Source organism: Pseudomyrmex gracilis, unplaced genomic scaffold (genome assembly GCF_002006095.1).
Source record: "Pseudomyrmex gracilis isolate BER0280 unplaced genomic scaffold, ASM200609v1 scaffold_195, whole genome shotgun sequence".
Taxonomy (NCBI): domain Eukaryota; kingdom Metazoa; phylum Arthropoda; class Insecta; order Hymenoptera; family Formicidae; genus Pseudomyrmex; species Pseudomyrmex gracilis.
This window is the reverse complement of record NW_018020779.1, coordinates 52,802-69,042: the sequence shown is the minus strand read 5'-3', so window position 1 is coordinate 69,042 and position 16,241 is coordinate 52,802. Positions and strand designations below refer to the sequence as shown.

Below are 16,241 nucleotides of genomic sequence, written 5' to 3'. Positions count from 1 at the left end.
TAAAAGTTGTCAGTATTTTTATTTTTATTTTTTTTTTTTTTTTGATAATAAATAGCGTGCCACAGTTCTGCCATGTACATCATGCTATTGTATTTGCTTTGTAGAAAGAATTGTGGATTAGGGAAAGAGTAAAAAAAAACTTTTGTACATATTACACACATACAGATTGATCTTGAGACGTTGTATCATAGACATCATGTTACAATACCGTGGGTATCTACTGTCAATTGCCGACTAACTGTCATCGCAAAACGCTTTATCAAAAAAACCTTCGATAACGTGTCTTGAAAATCTTCTCTTCTTGTCGTTATCAAAAGCCGTTGTATCGCTTGACAAACACCGAAAACCGAAGTGTTGAATAATAATACAGAATAAATAAACAGAAAATCTTAAACGCACGTTTATTTACAAATTAGTATTTATGATAACGATCGCTGTCTCAAGAAAAAAACATTGTCAAACGGTTTAACGGAGTTTTCTTCGAGTTGATTTACACAAACATGCTTATCACATATACATTTTACATTTTAGATCACATCTTTTACATTCTTACACTATTTCTATTCTTGTTTGTTGTGAAAATTGTGAAAAAAAGTTTCTTTTACAAAATTATTCGGATCTGTCCAATAAAATTTAATTTTATTGCTGAAATCACATATAAGATCGCATCGTATTGTTTCATCGCAAATACGACAAGCAGCATTTCCATGCTTAATTCGCCAGACAAGCTTTCGCTCTACGCCAGCATCATACGCTCATATCACGCTAGTCTGATTAAAATCTTTGCGAATGCCGCACTGCAAGCGCTGTGTTGCAACTGTATCGCGTTACGTAAATCAAGATATTACTTAGGTACGCGGGACTGTGAATGCGGGATGCGGAAGAGACGAAGAGAATACAAGAAAGAGAGGAGAAAAGAAGGATAGGAAGAGAGAGAGAGAGAAAGCAGGAAAGAGAGAGAGACAGAGAATATTATATAACGAAGAACGGATGCGAGGAAGAAAGAAGAAAGAGTAACATTTGTGTTGTTTTCTACGATACATAAACGCGCTACGAGAAGAACCGGAAGTATCTGAAACAATATAAGCGAACGGCGCGCACATATCCAACGCGCCGAGTTTAACACTCGCACGGTCGGAGCATTATGTTGGACGCTAAACGCTCGCAATACCTATTTCGATAGTGCGCATGGTATACGCGGTATACGCTATGCTAAGAGAAGGAGCGTCTCTTTACGAGCTCGTAACAATAAAAATCACGGCGCGACGAATGCGCTAGAACATTAATTGCGACCAAACAATTCTCCTTGCGAAAATACTACAGGCTATATATATGTTTAACGGCCTTAATAAATAACACGTATACAGACAGAGTCACAGTCTTCTATATTCCATTTTTTTTTCTATCTCTCTCTCTCTCTCTTTTACGTTCTTTTGAATATTAAATAATTATTATAAAAAAAGTATATAACGATTTTAAAATAACTTGAAACAGACTATCAATATCAGTTTTACGCGTTTTTCTGTTATACGCTTCTGTTCAGTACATGCATAAATGCAAATTCAACGCTTTCGCAAATTGATATTGTTATTGAAAGCAAAAAAAAGACATCGTCGCTCTTTTTTTTTTATACGAGACAGATTTTTATAACAGTCCATAAAGGTAAAAAAGGATTTACAGGAGAGTTTTTATTTCATACGCCAAACGTTTGAAACGTGAAACGTTTGCTCCGATTGCAGCGGGGGAAAACGCGAAATGAAAAGGCTACGGATTATTACATTTACTCCGCGCGCACATGCGATATATCGGAAAATTATGCCTTGTAACAAGTTGCACGTCGCGACATTCAAACATGTGATATATATTCCGGCAATTCTTTTCGATCGAGAATCATTGTTTTTAAACGCGCGATTTATTTGTGTAAGTTAATTTGATGACTTTTCACAAAATTTAATCTTTATTTATGGATTACATAATATAATAACCCTATTTTTTTTCATCGGAGCACTTGGAGGCATAGATACCCAGTTAGTAGTTTTTAATATAAAACACTGAGAAAAAAATTTGTTGAAAAACGCAAATGTGTTTTATCCAACTAAATATTTAGTTCGATACGTTCAATTAAATACGTTAATGAACTAAATACTTTTATTATTACGATGACATAAAATCTTGATTAAAAAAAAATTAAAGATCTCGACTGCAAGATAAAAGTGTTTTGTCGGGAGATTCCTGGACTTCAAAGGGAAAGAGTTAACTATCAAAATAGTCTCTATTATTTTCTAAGCGTTGTCGTGGGGAGCAAAATCATCTTTCTCCTTCCTTTTTTAGTATGATCTTTTGCGCTCCAACTCATTGTTTAAATTGATCAGTTTGATCATTCCTTATAGCAATGATCAGCTGTGATTGTTTTGTCAGGGGTTATAATAGTTTATACTACAAAACTCTCTTCATATTCCATTAATACATACCAAACTTCCATCATGTATAACAAAATCTTTTCGGCGTGGATATTTGGTTTTGCTGTTAAAGTTAATAGTTGTCTAGTTATGATTTCTTGTCGTTTAAAATTATCATACAAGATCCACTTTTTGTCTTTTGTAATACTTGATACAACAAATCTTTCTTTGTAAAGCGACGACAAAGCTACATCTCACAACGTCTCACTTTAGTCAATACTGAAAACATGTGGAATCCACTTGTATTCCTGTTTGTATCTTCTTTGTTTCATACGTAAACTAATAGCTAACTTCTCGAGTCACTCCAGCTGCTACGCAAGTTCTTTTGTGTTTGATTTTTATCCCAATAGCTTCTGGAACTCGATATTCTCAAATTCCTTTGGCTGACCAGACCAAGGCTCGTCATTTAAATCAAAAATTTCTTTTATAATCCTTTGGAATCACTTTTTACATATTTTGTGAATTATTGTCTCATTGTTTAAAGCCAAATAAATCATTTGAGCAGCAATTTTTTTAAACTGAAACGCAAAGAAGAGAGACGCAGTGCTGATGTGCGTCTTCACTGCAAATCCAAGTGTGTTAATTTAACACACTTGACGTGTGTTTTTATTGAAGTCATTTTTAATACGTTTCTTAGTGTTTAAAATTGGAACACGCTTAATATGTGTTGATTTAACTCACTAAATTAACACGTTTTAAATATATAATTTGTTGCGTGTAATAAACGACATATTATCGTATAAAAGTTTGGAAGCTCTACGTTTTCATAGGAGAACAGAATAATAATATTTATGTTCAAAGAAGCTGCAATATGAAAAACTTAGATGACTATGGTATAATAAAGTTTGTCATAGTGCAGTATTCTTTAAAAATATTAAAACATTATTATTTTGTTCTCCTAAGAAAACGTCGAGCTTCCAAACTTTTATCACCTGGTTCAGTATGTAATATTTTGACGTTCATGTTATACGTGTCATTGATTTGTCTCTCTTGAGAAACATCAGAAATAAAACCAGTAGATGGTGATGATTCGAGTACGAGGCTTGATGGTTTTTCATCATAGACGTATAATATATATAGACTGCGCGTTTGGCTGAAAAGATGTCTTCAACGTTGAGAGAGACAACATACTTTGAATAGTAACTCTTTCTCTATCATTTACCCTACTACTTCGCTAGACAAAGATGAGGCTATTATTCAACACCAGCTGTCTCTCTCTCAACGTTGAAGACATTTTCTTAACATGGCAAAGGTAGGGAACGCGCAGTCTATATATTATACGTCTATGTTTTTCATACAAAAAAAGTACGTTAACCTCATTTTTGTCTTCAATTTCATCATCTTCTTCAATATCACATAATTTATTATTTCGATCGGCATCAAACTTTTGTAAAATGATTTCTTTGTTGTTGATCATTGATTGTAACACTACATCGTTATTGCTGGCTTCTATTAAAGTTGCACGTACAATTTGAGGGTCAGAGATATATTTTTTAGATGAAAACGTAATGCGTTTACAACGTTCACCGATTAAACAGTACACTTTCTTCTTCATATTAAATAAAAAATATATTAAATTTTCACTAATCACATTAAACATATATTGCACGTCAGCACACTTTTTTCCGCCGCGCTGTACTTGTCCTAACATATCTCTGTACTCTGGAAGGAGCGAGAAAGAAAGATTGATGCGCGCCCAACTTTCTACGCAGAGACAACGACAATTTTGATGTGTATTTTTTGAAGTGTTTTAATTTTGAAACGTTTATCTGTTCAAACGTGTAAAACGAGAAATATGTATTATTTTAACATGTCTAAAACTTGTGTTTAAAACTATGTTTTATTTTATTACACATTTTAGATGTTTACGCATTTTAACATACATGCGATCTGCATAAAATTATCATATTACACACTTATGTGTGTTTAAATAACACGGATAAGCGTGTAATCTTAAAATTACACAGAAAAAATGTGTTAAAGTAACACACATGGATTTGCAGTGTTGTCATGAATCATCGTGAACACAACTGATTTTTAAACTTAAGATCGTGCAATTAAGGCCTATAGAAACCAGCCGCACTACTTTTGCGGCTTTAGTGCAAGAATTGTGAATCCGGAGGTTCGAATCCACCATCTTAGGATTTTTTCTTGGCGATATTCTATCTCATTGCAGAGTCCGCATGTATGTCGAACAAAATGCGACCTATATCGAATTTCCCATATGTGAGTATAGCATAAATAATCCTATAATATATTGCATAAATAATCAGAATCAACATCATATCGATATAATAATCAGCAACAGCACGATGGTTTGGATTCCATCAAAACCGAGAATCATTGAAAAACTCAAAAGTAGTATTTAGAACGGTGAGTAGATTGACATATGTGCGGATTTGTTGGAGCCCTCGTGTCATTAAGAAGTCAGTCGATCAATTTTAAAACTATCATAAAATAAGAAAATATTTGAATTTAAAATACTAATCAGGAGCAGGTGAATATAAAGATACCGAATTAATTTACATACCTAATATTTTATACGAATAATTTTTCGTGAAAACAAATCGCGATCGCGGTATTTCGAAATCGGCTAAATTCTGTTTTTCCTTTTTCATTCAAATAGTGTCCCCGATTTTCTATGCACTTTACTCGCAATTTCTGGATTACTGTACTGGTGAATTGTGCTATTACTTCCTATGAATATAAACCAGACTCGCGGTAGATTTTTGCACGAGTCGGCACAGCGCACGGCGCGCGATGAAAGGGACAATATGATCGCAAGACGAGCTAAAAGAAAAAAAGAAGAGAGAATACAACGCGCGCGGAGAAAATGGTTGCCGAGCTTGACCTCTCGGGCGGGTGCAACGGTTTTCGCGGCGCTCTTTTCAAACGTTTTCACACTTTTCTCCCCGGAGGCTTGCCCCGTTGTGTTCTTCTCTTTCCGGCCGCAACCGAGAGACGGCGAGCAGTCAGACTGCGCCCGAGCCGCGGCACACGGTGACCATAACAAATGCGGCTAACTAAGCGCAAAAGTCTCGCGAAAGCTTATTACTCGATGTTTACAGCCCGAGGGAAACTTGGCTCGCGTTCTCGTGGCGCGGTGCACCGCACTTTAGGAACTCTCGAGAGGAGTTCCGCAGTAACTGCGACCGGAGTCGTTTCAAACGCGGCTCGTGCGACAACGAGGTCAATCTTGTAATTAACATACTCCTCCTCCTCCTTCTCGAATTCCTCTTTCTCTCTCCGTTCACGCAAACGATCCAAATGTACATATAACTCGACCGATGAACATACTGCCGACGGCGACGTTACGTTAAATATTTTTTACGTACACGGAAGAGCAAGCGATGAAAAAATGGAAATCACTTGGCGGAAAAGTTTCCTTGAGCGGTCAGAAAAACGTCGATCTTTCGTCCAAACCGCGCGCGCTTTCGGTTACAACCGTCGCTCTGGGGCGTCCGTTGCGATCGAAATTAATTGAGTCGTCCGTAATGAGGTTTCGACCGCTGTCGAGAAATTTTAATCGGCCAGGAGAGTCGAGCGCGGAAAAGATGTAGAGAGAAAGAGAGAGAGAGAGAGAGAGAGAGAGAGAGAGAGAGAGAGAGAAAGAGAGAGAGAAAGAGAGAAAGAGAGAGAAAGAGAGAAAGAGAAGGGTCTCTAAGGTACGCCAATGCCCGGAATGTTTGCAAGAAGTTATTCAATTATTTTATGTCGATTTACCTATTGCGAAGCCGATGCAATGAAGGATCAGCTCTGCAGAACGAGACTATACATCAGATGTTCTCGGCAATATTGACATGAGTGAGAAAACACGAGTTTTGCGAGTTTTGTAATAATTTCTCGTGAAAAAGAAAAAAACCCAACAAACGAAAATCAATCTAACATACAGCGCAATTCGCGTCTGATGTTTTATCGAACATCATTCTCTATTGAGTCCACGTGGTTATTTTTCGCTCGAATAAGGCAACAGATTGATCCCGGTGTCTATCAATTCTCCCGTCCGACGAAGTACGATCGATTGAAAACATAAGCTCGGTTCTTCACGAACCTCGACGGTATGGGCGAAGCGTTTGAAAATCAAGATGTGCGCATCTCAGCGAAGAAATATATTTAGTTTTTTTGCTCATATAGACATTTTTTTAAACACAAATTTGATTCTTACAAGAGATTTTTACTAGTAATATGGAAGCAATAAAGTAAAAAGACGAGATATATTTACTGACTTATTTAAACGCGTTAAAACGTTGTAACAATGCACGATGCCGACAATCTAGTCCAGAAAATCATTACGGTAACATGCACGGCAGCACGTACAGTACCCACCCGAATTTTCGAACACCGTTGTTACCAAACCGCCTTGCAAGCAATCTAGCATGGGAACAAGCATTGTACACCACAGGCTTTTCACACTCAGCCCTTTCGTACGCATGAACGGATCGAAACTACTCGCTTTAATATTTAATTTCGGTGCTGTCTCTACATATCGAAGCTCACCGATTATTAATAATATATCGGTAATTACTCCGATATTATTCATTATTATTTTACTTCTCGGACGCATTACAATGTCACGGTTGTACCGTCAACGATTTGTATTATGTTGCACAGCCGGCCCCATTAGTACATGTCAATATTTATTAAGCTGCTCAAGGGATTATGAACGCCCCTGCAATAATGAAGTGTACGAGCGTAATAAACGCGCCGACGACAAAAAAAAAAAAAAAAAAAAAAAATACAGCAAAATCCGGTTTTTTTACTCCGCTGTTACTATATCACATGAAAATCGAATAAATTATATACCCGCATTTTTACGCTCTCTCTCTTGTACAACAATTATGATAATCTTATGATACTGAAATAACTGACGAGCGATTGAAATTAAAACCGCTGTGAAAATCGTTGAAATATCTGAGAAAATGGAGAAGTATTTGTTTTATTGATCTATTTCGACTTTACTTCTATATGAACATCGACATCGTTGTAGTTTGTCTGAGCTAGCCGCTCGACCGTGCTCACAAGTATACTTTATACTGTTTCAGACTTCGGTATAACGACAGGTCGGCAGGAGGAGAAATTTCCGTGTGCCTTTGCTTTCTACAGCAATGAGACTCGGAACGGTACGTTCGCGTCGCCAAACTATCCCGGACTGTACCCTCGTAGCACGGAGTGCCACTACTTCTTCAATGGTCAACCTAACGAGCGGGTTCACCTTCATTTCCACTTCTTCGACGTCGAGGGAGTATTACCGTAAGTCGAATGAACGCGGAGAAATCCTTTCGTGTTTATATTCCGGGACGGCTTAACGCCATCGCCTATACCGACGGGACAGTCGCATTTAAATAACAGCGCTGAAGCTTGCGAGTTAATTTCGAAAAACACAGCCGGTTCGCCATTTAACGCCCGTTCCGACGAACACAGTAGAAATATAATAATGAGGAAGGAAAATTGATTAACACGAAATAATAATGCGATATTCGTAATGAGAAAAAGAGATTAAGGCAGGACGACGATAATTATACTAGCGGCAAAATATCGTGATTAATATTTGATGGGAAATATTCGCGCTTCAAATACCGATAATGGATCGGATTAATTACCACAGAGACGTTTCTTAATGTCAAAATAATAATAATCATGCGATGTGTTCACGCGTCAAATTTAATTAAAATCGAAAAGTTCATTGTCTTATTTATTATCAGAGCTTGATAACGGATGCGCGACTCTAAGCAAATTTCGAGTCTTTCCACGGGCTCGAGGAATCGATAGTCGTTCAATTCCGAAATCTCGCGAGAGTTGGGGATGTGGCTCGTTATATCAAACTGCGTCCAAGTTCTCAGCTACTTATCGGAACACGAAGGTAGCTGCTCTGCTAGCTCGTGAAGGTTCAGCCAGCGCGGCCAATGTTCGAGAAACAGAAGCAATTACGTGTCATCCATGCCGCGTAGACTGTTATTAACGAGCATATTACCCATTATCCGATATAACAAGAAATATAACATGCTGCAGCTTTCGGAAAATATAACGACGTGACACAAGTTTTGCGCGTGTTGAAGACAGAGAACATGGTAGAGACAAGCGTGTGAAAAGAGAGACAAGGGAACCTCCGTAAACAACTGTGCATATGCATACGGAAGATGAAGAGCGGCATACATACAGAGAGAGGGAACGAGGAAGAGCAGGCCGTAAAGCGATCGAGGACGAGGGAGAAAGCGAGGATGTGAGAGAAAGAGAGAGAGAGAGAGAGAGCCGGGGTCATACGATAGCTGTTCCTAATTGGGTCGTATTAAATCGCAGGACCATCAATATTCCGGCGGCAACGTTCATTACCGGAAGCCGCTAATTAATCATGTTTCGCCAATTTCTGTCGAATTTTATAACAACGCCGGTGCTCGCTCGTTTGTCGCACACGGCGCCAATGCCGCGCCATGGCACAACGCGCCCATCGCGACGATGAAAGAACATACGACGAAGTGTCACGGATCAGCGAATTTTGCTGCTGATCCTCCGTGTCGTCGTTGCTCACGAGTCGTTCTCGTCGGCGCGCGGTTCAGCGCTTTATAAATTAATCATTTCCCGATGTCGACGATCGACATTGGACTGGTTACCGCGTCGTAACCGCTCGCGCGGCTCACTGCTATTTATTATGGTCGTCGCCGATCGAGCCTGGCCGTGAGAAGATTTTACCTCGGCGTTACATTTGGAAAACGGTAATCGTAAATATCGACCCGCGTGCGCAACGAAACGAGAGTTCGATTGGACGAAGTGCACCCTCGGTGCTTTATTTGTGGATGCATTTCACCAGCGTCGGTGCACGAGCACGAGGCGAGAAGAGGCAAGAGGCAAACTCGGAAAAAGAGATGCATACTTGGCCGTAAATCTGACCAGCTGGTAAATAGTTCTCGAGACGCTGCGGGTTACAACTCGCGCCCGAGGAAGCGCACCAAGAAAATGATGATCTATCACCCGAATTGCCACTTATGTCATCGGAGTTCAACTAGTACAAGCTCTTCGTGCGCGTGTGTGCGCGCATTTCGCGACATATATATTTTCTCTTGGGCGATAATAGCCTCATCGCTCACGCATCAATATTTCTTTTCGCGCGGCGATGTATTGTTCGCGTCTCGTCGCCGATGGTGTCGGCGCGCAACAACCAACGGATGGCCGCGTAAATCTTACTTATCGCCTCCATTTATCTACCAGGCAACGCCACCTATATCGCTCTTAATTATGTTCGACGAGATGATAAAATGGATTGTTACACTGTTCAATAATAGATTCTTATATTCTATTCCGCGCGACGTTTTTACAAAGATACGTATTAATGAGGATGTTACAAGAGTATAATTAGCGTAGTAAATTATTTTTATCGCTTTTCTTTTCCCGGAAAGTTATTCTGTGTGGAAATGTAGATATATATAACGTACATACAAGTATATAATATTCGCATTAGAATGATATGAATAATAGACCGAGAGTGGATTATTTATGGAAATCCTGAGCGCGAGGGAAAGCCATGAATGCAATTTATGACTAAGGAGGTTAGCCAAGGAAGACTGTTAAGAAAAGTCATCCCGGATTTTATCGATATTCCTTTCCAGAGATATTGAGGGTCTTTTTGCTACTCCATTTTTCATCGGGGATATGTATCAATGTACTGCACATATCTTATAAGGTGTATTTTGAAGAGGAAGGGAGTAATGTAGAATCGTGTATAGAGAAGCCTGAATAGTTTTATCTCGTGAGCGCCCTTTCGGTTCAGTGTTTAATAATCCTCGCATATTTTTCTCCAAACACGCGCGCGCGCGCGCGCGATCGCATATACACTACTATTTTAATCAAAATTCCTATTTTCTATGAATATAAAAAATGGAAATCAAATCTCACTGACAAACTTTTCGAGATAATAGATGATGGATACATATAACTTTCTTAATGAAATGCAAGAGCGGCCAACTTTTTGACTCATCAAAGCTTGCAGTTGAAAGTTAAGTAAGTCGTTTTAACTAACCAACTTCCAACTAATCCTTCGAATCGATATATTTATTTTACCTAATATATTTTAATAAAATAACCTTCTTCCCCTCAATTTTATGCAACGTTTTGCCTTGTCTAAAAACGTATTTTATGTAAAAATGTTGAAATAAAATTTCTGTAATGTACACACGGAAGTAGATGTGTATACAATAACTTTTATAAGTTGAAAAGAAAAAGGAAAAATTGTAACATGAAAAATACACACGCACAGCAAGTTAAGTTATTTATAATCTATACGAGTGAAATGCATCACATAGGTATCTATAATTGCAGTGTATAACATTTTTCAATTTTTATGTGTGTGTCGTCGAATATCTGTGGATATTTAACTAAACATGCTGTCGACAATCTTTCTCTCTCTTTCTCTCTAGCCTTTTTCTCTCTTTTCTCTCTGTCCGTCTTAAAATAAAAACTTAATTGTTAACACGGAATTTTTTTAGATGCGAAGCTGTGTCAGCCAGCGATTATGTCGAATTCTCCAACTACATGGTCAGAGATCGGAAGTATCAGAGACACTGTGGTCAGCAGAGAGAATTTGACGTTTACAGCGACAGGAAGTTCTTTCGTGTTACGTTCATGAGTAACGATCGTCTCGACGCCACGGGTTTTAACGCCAGCTACGTATTTCTGGACGAAGAGGAAAATTATACGATGAAAATACCTGTGAACAGCGGATCGCCACGTCAAGGTGAGAGAATTCGACGAAATTAATTAATTAATTATATCGCGAGCAGCGTTGTCGTTGCTACTCAGGTAGATTCCGACTTTTTAAAATCATTGGATAATTTCAAATACCGTGATAAGATACACGTAATAGACGAGAAATACACATTGTCATAAACAATCGTGCGGTACATAAAATATCTACCTAGCTAGTCTAAGTGAGAAAATGGAATAACAACTAAGAGAGAAAATGAAATAATATACATCATCCGGTGTATTAATTTCTTATGCCTACTCACCGATGATTCGATTATAAAAAGAAATGCAATATACGTATCATCAAAAAGCTGCAAAATAACACCGTTTATTGAAAATATGCGGTTCATCATATTGCGCGAAAACACTGTATCTATATATGAATTTTCCGGGAAAAGTCCCGATTTATTCGTTTCGCGCTTACTTTCCCCGTAATACAATAATTTACGATGGATATTGGAAATGGAAAAATGTGAGCCGCTGGGTATAAAATTACATAACTGCGATAGGTAGAAAACCGTGATTTGTAGCGAATGTCGCGTTTGTTACACTCTACTGATGTTTATAAAGGGAATTACATTTTTACATATTTCCATGGACTATTATATAAATGGACTATTATATAATATTTCGTATTTATTTTAATCATAATGTGACGCTGGCAGACAGCCAACGGGAGTAGTTCAGATAAAAGAGAACAAAGATATTTTTATAAAAAGACGCGAGATATAAAAGAGTACGGTAAAAAATTCTTAAAAAACAAAAGATCTATCTACGCAATATTACGCGACTTATTGAGTCGCGCGCGAACTAACTTCTATGATTAATATATACAATACTTTTGGAAATATTTAATATATAACGAATTTCACGTAAATTTAATATATACTTACTGGAAACTTTTAAGTTACATCGTCCTTTTTAACAGACTCTGACTTGTGAAATTTGCAGACAGCCACGACCGTGTTATCATGTTCTGGCTATTTAAACGTCATCTCGGCTATTTCCGTGACACTTATTTCTTTGTGTTCTTGATTTTTCTCTCATCGTATACGTGCGCCTTGTGAGAATAAAAAACGCCGACGGATATTCTGAAAAATAATTGCGTCTTTTGATATATATAAAAGAACGATCGACCGTGAGAGAGAAAGAGAGATAGAGAAGCAAAAACTTTGTAGAAAGATCTATTCTGAATTGCGCGGAGATCCGTTCATTCGCATTCTCGTTCTCTCGAAGAGGCGAAAAGTCACGCGCGCTGCAGCGTAAATGGATAGAAGCGGCCTGGAAAAGGTAGCACGGGCAGAATGAATTAAGGCGGTGTACTTTAGCCCGTTCCGTCAAATCGAATTGCGCGGAGAGAAGCCCGTTATTCACTCGTTCGCGCTGGCAAACGGGGTCGAATGCCTTGGATTCGTGAAACTTTTGTTACAACTTGAAGCATTGTTGCGCGCCCAATGGCCGGAGTAGCCCCGGTGCCGCTGAAGCTTAATAGCTCGAAATACATCTTCGAGCATTTGGTCGCCGCGTTTAAGCGCTCCATTCTAGAACCGGGGTGGTAACAATTGCGGAAAACGAAAAAAAAAAAAAATACGCAAACTCTCAAGTCCACGGAAATTGTACGATTGAAAGTCATTGTACGGCGGAGAATCGGCGTGTGATATACAACGTCTACGTTGTCGTATCTCCACCATCGACTCGTGTTTATTACACAAGACCGCTAATTTCCTTCTCTGTAACTGTCTCGCTTATTTTTTACCGTATCGATTGTTTAAAAAAAGGGAAGAGAGACGGGAATAAAAGAATTTCTTTTTCATTATCGATTACGATCGAGTCTGTAAAGGAGTTTTCAATAGTAATACAATTTGGCTTGCGCGCGCGCTCCTCGTACCGAAGCGATATTGCATCGCGACCGCGTAATTATGCAGAATTGAATTTTGCGCGTTACGCGGTACTCGAGAAATTGACTCGACGAAGCCAAACAATATGAATTACTTTCGGCGCAGCGGCTCTGGCAGGCGCGGTCAACTAGAATTGCCGTCCATTGTCGCGAAACAAGTTGCAAATAGGACTCTGCCGGATGTGACGCGTATTTATAGGCAATCAACGATAATGTCGCGCACCATTCTCTCTCTTTCCCTCTCCTCTCGCATCCGCAAGGCGCGAGATTGTTGTTTAGCTGTAGTTTCAATATTCTAGATTGTATCGTCGACTTCGCAATATTTGTCCGTAGGAGCCTAGCGTGAGATCGCATAATGAAGAAAGCGGCGTAACAGGTTTTGATATTACTTCAAGCACTTGTTATCAGCGAATTTAATAAATACGAAAGTTGCGCTAGAAAAAGATTGAAGGATATAATGAGAAAAAATTTTTCTACATATTTTCTGAAACAAAAAAAAGTAAATAAATAAACATTCTCAATGTCGAGTCATTGAAATGCACGATGTTTTTACAAACACACACACACACACGCGCAATCTTGAAATTTTATTTGGAAAAACGGAAGAAAAATTGCACATTTCATATCGGTCGTGCGTATAGACGGCCACGATTGTGACGGTCACGCGGGAATGTTGCAGCTTTTTTACTTCGATATCGCGCGGCTTCCTAACGCTGTGCGTCGCAATATTTCCCTACCTTTTCGCATACGCACAGCGATAAAAAAAAATCTACGAGGAGCAAACACGAACAAAACATACGGTATGTAGTATTACTATTTATACCATCGTTAACATGTGTTATCACGCGCGTGTTTTGTATGCAGGACGAGCGTGTTGGATCGATATCACGATCGTGCGACTCATTCTTTGAGGTCAACGGCGAAAAAAACAAGGTTGATCCGAAAGCGTCTATCATCACGACGCGTTAACGTATAATAATCAAGTCAAAGTAACCGTGTGTTATATGGCAGAGTATAGAAAATATTACATATTCTTCCTATCACAAAGTTATGTTATTATTATTATGTTATTATATTGTTTGTTATTATTATTTTACTATTGTTATAATATTACTATTAATAATAGTAGGAAAGTCCTTAATTAATAATAGTAGAGCCAATTCGAGGCAATAACTAGATCTTCGCGTCAATAAACTTCTTTATTTGAAAAAACTTGACAAACGTTTCAACCCTAATTTGGATCTTCAGTGTACTACATATAATAATTACACATATAATAATTATAGATCATATTAAACAATCTTACGCAACGGGTTGGTAACGCGTACCCCGAATTACAAGGTTTGACACTTACAGGAAGGCTCGTAGGGGTATAGAAAATTAGAGTTGAAACGTTTGTCAAGTTTTTTAAAATAAGTTTATTGACACGAAGATCTGGTTATTGCCTCGAATTGGCCACTTCTCCACTATTATAAGTTTTCACGAGGAAGAATACTGTGAATATTGTTATTATTATCATTATCATTATTATTATTATTATTATTATTATTATTATTATTATTATTATTATTATTATTATTATTATTATTTATTGTCATTATTATCAGTGACGTGATTATGTTATATCAACTTAGTTGTAATGTGGTTAAATATACCTTCGTGCGTGTTCCGTGCAATTGGAATTCGTCTTAGATGTCCAGTCAACGGATTTCGAGCTACTACGTGGAAGCGCGTCTAAGGACGAAAGTTGCGTATATAACCAAAAAAAATGCAATGGTGCTTTTCGGGAATCGGGTATTGCGTGTCCCTAATCAGCAAATCACTCGTGATTAACTGATGTATAAAAGGCGACATCCAAAAATACAGAGGCGGAATTGTTCCGAGTTTCGTAGTCGCCGGAGATTCTGTCAGAAACAGCATCGCTCGCCCAAGTATCACGTTACACAAAAAGATTAGAATCAAAGAAGATTATTATATCTCTGTAATTAGAAATATATATAAAATAAATATAATTAGAAGTATATTAGAAATATATATAATTAGAAATATATATAGAAATATATTTTAGAAATATATATGTACATATATATATATTTCCTCCAACCGAATCTAAAAGTTTATAAATCTCTTCCCGGTATTTTTAATTCGAGATCTCTTGAACCCACGACGGATAACACGTGACATTGAGTTTTTTTTGCATTAAAGGTGCCCTGTTACCGCCTTCGCCGTTGTTGCTGCTGCTAGTGCTGCTAACGAGTTGTCTTCTCGTTGGCAGTCATTAAGAAAGCCTGGGATGAGAAGGGAGCAATCATTGGGCGGCCACTCGAACGAGTCCTGGCTCAATTTACAACGAACCCCAACTTCGAGATCGAGAGTCATCCAAATATCACCAATAGCTCAAGCTCACCAAAAAGAAAGTGGCGATCTCGTTGATGAATTCGTCGAGAGGAAGTGTTACCAAAGTCTATTATACCTCGAGACACACGCGACGTCTTGAATTTATCCCCTCATCCTTCCCCACCCTGTCTCGTTTGTTCGCGTCACCGTTGACTATCCCGAAGAAGAAGAACATCGGCGCGCAATATAAGATATTTTTACGTCGTCTAAACGAGAGAGAAAGAAAACGTATTTCTTCATTGTCACGAACAATGTTGTTCGTTCGTTGTTGCAGCCTTTGTAAACCAGAAAGGTTAAATTAATAGACTGCGATGCTAAGTAGCCACTAATAGTCTTGCGCGGATAAGTTATAGTCGAACAACTATTATTTCTACGGAGGATTTTTATTTTTACGATTGATAGTGGTTATCCACAAAAAAACAAGAAAAGGAATAAACGTTACAAATCATTTCCGCCGTTTTCATCTAAAAATAATTAATTTGTAATTGAAGAGCTCGCAGGAATAGCCATTTATTATCTTATTTTATATTCGGGTTTAATGACGATTACTTGGAAGTTGAATGTCTGTGTGCGTGTAGATGCGAAATTTAATACTCAACATTTCTTTACAAACCGAGAAAATTGCGTAGTTAAATACATGCTCTTAAAAAAAAACTCGTTTGCCTACACGGCCCTTTTAGAAAAAGTCTACTTCCGTCTGTGTTCAGTGGGTAAAATGTTTTTCTCCTCTCGCACGAAACGAATCTCTTTAA

The 16,241-nt window shown here is 38.1% G+C and overlaps 1 protein-coding gene across 1 annotated transcript in view; it reads left to right on the top strand.

The window, feature by feature from the left end:
* The window catches only part of LOC109858248 (suppressor of lurcher protein 1), a 230,756-nt gene extending 214,855 nt beyond the window's left edge, over positions 1 to 15,901 (top strand). The window contains exons 9-11 of the mRNA XM_020435323.1: positions 7,502 to 7,709; positions 10,937 to 11,184; positions 15,298 to 15,901. Of these exons, the coding sequence (XP_020290912.1) occupies positions 7,502 to 7,709; positions 10,937 to 11,184; positions 15,298 to 15,374 (533 nt within the window). The 3' untranslated portion in view covers positions 15,375 to 15,901. The remainder of the gene's footprint in view (positions 1 to 7,501; positions 7,710 to 10,936; positions 11,185 to 15,297) is intronic.
* The last annotated feature ends 340 nt before the right edge of the window (positions 15,902 to 16,241 follow it).